This window comes from Phyllobates terribilis, unplaced genomic scaffold (genome assembly GCF_046119375.1).
Source record: "Phyllobates terribilis strain yellow unplaced genomic scaffold, ASM4611937v1 Scaffold_5__5_contigs__length_657084704, whole genome shotgun sequence".
Classification (NCBI taxonomy): Eukaryota; Metazoa; Chordata; class Amphibia; order Anura; family Dendrobatidae; genus Phyllobates; species Phyllobates terribilis.
The window spans coordinates 37,417,004-37,423,003 of record NW_027362765.1 but is presented as its reverse complement, the minus strand read 5'-3'; the positions used below and the strand labels follow the sequence as shown (position 1 = coordinate 37,423,003).

Genomic DNA, 6,000 nt, shown 5'->3' with positions numbered 1-6,000 from the left:
TGACATGCACTGTAAACTGTGAGGTCTTATATAGACAGGTGTGTGCCTTTCAAAATCAAGTCCTATCAGTTTAATTAAACATAGCTGCACTCCAATGAAGGAGTAGAACCATCTCAAGGAGAATCACAAGGAAATGGACAGCATGTGACTTAAATATAAGTGTCTGAGCAAAGGGTCTGAATACTCATGATCATGTGATATTTCAGTTTTTCTTTTTTAATTAATTTGCAAAAATGTATACATTTCTGCTTTTTTTCAGTCAAGATAGGGTGCAGAGTGTACATTAATGAGAAAAAAAATTAACTTTTTAGTATTTACCAAATGGCTGCAATGAAACAAAGAGTGAAAAATTTAAAGGGGTCTGAATACTTTCCGTACCCACTGTATATACCAGGAAGGAACCTAGAATGGGTGCCATTTATACTAGGATGGGAGACATATGTACCAGAAAGGGGTCAAGGATGGTGGCCATATATACCAGGTTGGGTGACAATATACCTGCAAAGGGACGAGGATGGAGGTCATTAGCACTGGACATTACTTATGGGGGGCATTACTTATACATATTGGGGGGACAACACTTATGTCCTTTTAAGACTGCTTAAGGACCTTTGGTGACATCACATTCATGAGACAATGATGTCACTAAAGGTGCTTCAATTGCAGGAGTCTAGTAGAACTGAAAAGGAGACAGGCTGGTATGTATGTGTGTATACAGTCATTGCCGAAAGGATTGACATCCTTGAAATTGTTCCAGAAAATGAAGTATTTTTCCAGGAAAATTATTGCAATTACAGATGTCCCTATAAAGAAGGAATGGATCATAGATGTAAAAAGTAACTTACAACATGAACATATTTATTATTGTACAATAAAGACGTTTGTTCAGACATGGAGATTGTGGATTTAAATAAAATGTAATGAATGGCAAATCTCTGAGACTGGGCGTTAGAAAAAAAGAGGAGTTAGGAAGAAAGGGAGGGGGAAATGTGTATTTTTTGGGTGTGGGGGTAGCAATACTCTTGTCCATATAATGAACAAGAGTAACAACATGAAATATTTAATGCTGATGTTATATTGCTTTTTAGATAATATATTTTAATTGTAATATAAGTTCTAACTTGCTTTTCCTTTCTCAGTTACTTATTTGTCGTTACTTTGACTGCCACTTATGTGTTTTCTTGTACAGTTTGTAAAAACATATGGTTTCTCCTCTGTGTGAGTTCTTTGGTGTCTAATAAGATGTGATTTCTGTGTAAAACATTTTCCACATTCTGAACATGAAAAAGGTTTCTCCCCTGTGTGATTTGTCAGGTGGAAAACTAAATGTGATTTCCGATTAAAACATTTCCCACATTCTAAACATGAATATGGCTTCTCCTCTGTGTGAATTCTCTGGTGTCTATTAAGAAGTGATTTTCTTGCGAAACATTTCCCACATTCTGAACATGAAAAAGGTTTCTGCCCTGTGTGAGTTCTCTGATGGAGAACTAAACCATTTTTCTGATTAAAACATTTCCCACATTCTGAACATGAAAAAGGTTTCTCCCCTGTGTGCGTTCTCTGATGTTGAACAAGACCTGTTTTCTGTGCAAAACATTTCCCGCATTCTGAACATGGAAAAGGTTTCTCTCCTATGTGAGTTCTCTGGTGCTTAACAAGAACTGATTTCCCTGCAAAACTTTTCTGACATTCTGAACATGAAAAGGGTTTCTCTCCTGTGTGAGCTCTCTGATGTTGAACAAGATCTGATTTCCATGCAAAAAATTTCCCACATTCTCCACATAAAAAAGGTTTTTCTCCCGTGTGAGTTCTCTGATGGGCAATTAAACCTGACTGGTGACTAAAACATTTCCCACATTCTGAACATAAAAAAGGTTTCTCTCCTGTATGAATTCTCTGGTGTATAACAAGCTTTGTTTTATTTGCAAAACATTTCCCACATTCTGAACATGAAAAAGTCTTTTCCCTTGTGTGAATTCTCTGATGTGTAACAAGACTTAATTTATCTGCAAAATATTTCCCACATTCTGAACATGAAAATAGCTTCTCTCTTATGTGAGTTGTTTGATGTCTAACTAAAATTGATTTTATAATAAAACATTTCCCACATTCTGAACACAAATATGGCTTCTCTCCTGTGTGAATTCTATTGTGTTTAACAAGATATGATTTATCTGCAAAACATTTCCCACATTCTGAACATGAAAAAGGTTTCTCCCCTGTGTGAGTTCTCTGATGGACAACTAAATCTGATTTCAGAGTAAAACATTTCCCACATTCTGAACATGCATGTGGCTTCTCTCCTGTGTGAATTCTCTTGTGTTTAACAAGATTTGATTTATTTGCAAAACATTTCCCACATTCTGAACATGAAAAAGGTTTCTCCCCTGTGTGAGTTCTCTGATGGACGACTAAATCTGATTTCAGAGTAAAACATTTCCCACATTCTGAACATGCATGTGGCTTCTCTCCTCTGTGAAATCTCTGATGTATAACAAAACTTGACTTATTTGTAAAATATTTCCCACACTGTGAACAAGAAAATCTTCTCTCCTTTGTGTGAAATTGTTTATGAGTACCAAAATTATTTCTATTTTCTGCTCTTGATAATGTCTTCTTTGCTGTAAGAGCAGTGTGATTTTTATTGCCTCCTTTGTGTCTTTTATTTTTCTTAATAGTCTGTGATGAATCAGAAGTTTGAACTTGTTTAAAAGGATCAGATGATAGATCTTTGCTGTGAAGAGATGATGGAATATCCGGAGTAATGGCATTCACTTCAGTTAAATCTTGTGTAAGCTCAAGCTCATCTGATTTAAAAATTACAGATGTCACTTGTCCCTGTGATCTCCTGGTACAGTCATCTGCCAAGAATAAAGATTATTATTTTTGAATCAAACATCCTTAAAAAAAATGGTATAATATTTCTAAAATATACATAGAAATTGGAAGTTACAAAGACAAAACCAGTTGACAATCAAACCTCAGAGCACGAACGAGTAGAGCATGATGTTCGACCCTGTTTGTTTATTCTGCCACCCAAATACCAGCTAAAAATGTTATGTAGGCAAAAATGATACCAATAAACACTTACCAGATAAATGGGTCTCAGAAAATGCCAACATAAAGGGAAATTATATTTTTTACAATATTCAGTATTTCTTCATGACTTAAATAGAAAAAAAGAGAAAAAACTATCAATGTTTGGTATTGCCGTAATCAGACTGATGTGGACAATTATGTCTTCAGCCATTTTTACTTCAGAATTAATGCCGTAAAAAGCAAAACCCCCAAAACAATGGCAGCAATGCATTTTTCAACATTTTTGTGTACTTAGAATTGTTTTCCCTGTTTTTCGGTACATTATATGGTAAAAGGAACGATGTCATTCAAAACTACAACTTGTCCCAGAAAAACACAAGAGCTAACACATCTATGTACACAGGAAAAAAAGTTATGGGTCTTGGAAGAAGACAAAAAAACACAAAAGTGCAAAAATTACAAATACTCCAGTCCTTAAAGGATTAACATCACTTACTCTTATAATAAAGAGGACTTCTATTTTCTGGCCTCTAAGACTCGACCATGGATGGCTCCAGTACAATGTATATGGACAAAGTATAATGGACATTTGTAGAATTCTTGAGGGTAAAAATTTCAGACCTTTATGTATTAAAGGTAACCTGTGACCAGGTTTTCCCCCATGTAAAGAAGGGCCACCACCATTAGGGCCTCTGTAACAGCAGATTAGAATGACGTAAAAAAGTCCCAAATCCACTCAGTAGATCCCAAAAAGTGCAATTAGACCTACAGGTTGTGACACTGCTTCACTACTCCTACTCATGGATAAGCTGTGAGACAGCGTAGTCAGTAGGTCCGAAAACAGATACCAGGAGGGCACGTGGTACAGAGGGGCAAGACAAAAGCGTGGTCAGGTAACAGTTCGGGGTTAAATGCCAGGAGGGTATGTCAAGACAAAGGAGTACGACAAATGGATTGTCAGAGGCCAAGTCCGGGGTCAAGTACCTGAAGTCAGAGATAGTCCAGAGCAGAAGGGATAATCCACATGGATGGTCACAACAAATCCTAGGTCTGGCAACATGACCAGAGAATCAGACACAAAGCTAAGCACACACCAAACTAAGCTAGGCTACAGCTGATGCTGGACTGCTTACAGCTAGTCAGCTAAATAGATAGCTAATCACCAAGGACGGGAGGCACCAGGGGAAACACCCGCAGACTAGGCCAGACTGAGCAGCAGATTGGATGACTGGTCTGTTACTCACAACACTGACAGTTCAGCACGCACCAGATCCCATAGGGTGGCTGAGCTGTCAGTCACAGCGTCCCTAGGCCACTGTAAACATGAAACCATCGCACCGGTAATCTGATTTCCAGCTAGTACCTCAGGGCAGCACACAGCAGGCAGTCCTTCTTTGACTTATACAGGGGCAGGGTCACAGAGAAGTTAAAAGGCCGCTTCCACCTCCACCTTCCAGTGTCTTTCAAATTACCACAGAAGAATGGATGCAAATGGTCTATATGAACCAATAGAAACTCATCTTAAGGGAGGAGAAATAATAGTGCTGTCCTAAAGGACTACCTGGAAATAGGTTTAATTCCCCTTTTCCCCTATGTCCCTCCAGACAGCACACAGGAGCAATAACAGAGAAATAGAACCGGGAAAGGAGGGGGTGGGGGGTACAGAAGTCCTAAAGGACCATAGTCCCGGGCAAGAACTAGGCTAGATAAAAACGATCTGTACGATCAGAAGAAAATATAGACAATAGAATCAATTTACCAAGCTCTTGAAAACGTATGAAGTGCTTCTTCAGATCCCTGACCAGGAACAATATGCCCGGTTTTAGATCCATATTACCCCGTAACAGCAAAGCCCTGATAAAACAGATTAGAAGGATAAAATATTTTCGAAAGATACATTACTGTAGTGAGCGTCTGATATATGTATAATGCCAAATATTAAGCACAAATGTGGTAGATAAATTATACGGCAGAAATCTGTACAACAACGCCAATAATGAGCCGCATCTCCTCGGCCCCAACTGAACCAAACTCTTGGGTACAGACCAGCTTACCATACCACAAGGAGTCCTGTAGTACAGAAGCCCTGAATTTCAGAAAGATGAATTCAATAACCTTTAGGACATGGATACATGGGCACAGCATTGGGATGTATAAACATTACACGCCCTGATGACTGCTGACGTCTATTCTAAATCAATAAATCCTTAGGCCTCAAGTAAGGAGTTGGATCACTATTGAAGTTAAAGAAATATACAACTACCGTCTGGCAAGTAACCTCCCCTGCCATTTCAAATGCTGGGATCATCATAGTGGTGTTTGGAGGACTACAAATTCCAGTAACTCTAAGCGAGGCTGTTGAGCTGAGCGGAGGTTGCATTAAAGTGTGGAGACAGCAGATAAGTGCATAGTTAAACACAATACCAAAGTTTAACACAAGAGCATAGTTTGGTGTTCTCCTTACTAGCTTTCCATTGTTTTTTTCTGTTTTTATCTGTATTGTTTAGCCCCACTTAATATGTGCTCCATGGACAATGCTACCAGGTATGTGTGTTGTGAGATGTATGCATGCCTTAAACAGCCGTTTGAGGGTGAATATGTCTACGCTCGATGTCAACAAGTTACATGTTTGGAAGCCCCGATACTGGATCTAAATGTATAGCTAGCAACACTCAGGAGCATTGCAAACCTGGAGAGGACTTTGGAGCTCACTGAGCTTGTGCTGGCTGGGGCCAGTGATATGGAGGAGGGTGGAGGTGGGGAAGATCAGGACCCAGAAGTACATAGCTGGGTAACAGTTACAATAACAGGTAGGGGGAAAAGTGCAGTGAGCTCAGTCTTGATCGAACACAACCTAGTAAATATGTCTGTTTGGCTGATATGAGGATTGAAAGCCAAGGATTAGGATCACTGCAGCAGAACTTTGCTCCTAGCAAACAGGAAAATGACTGCAGTAGG

General features: G+C 39.0%; 1 protein-coding gene across 4 annotated transcripts in view; it reads right to left on the bottom strand.

Annotated features, from left to right (window-relative positions):
• Positions 1-837: 837 nt before the first annotated feature.
• Positions 838-6,000, bottom strand: part of LOC141270628 (uncharacterized) — a 35,744-nt gene continuing 30,581 nt past the window's right edge. For all 4 annotated transcript variants that reach the window (XM_073680702.1, XM_073680700.1, XM_073680701.1 and 1 more), the window contains one exon: positions 838-2,864. In XM_073680702.1, coding sequence (XP_073536803.1) covers positions 1,144-2,864 — 1,721 coding nt within the window. In that variant the 3' untranslated portion in view covers positions 838-1,143. The remainder of the gene's footprint in view (positions 2,865-6,000) is intronic.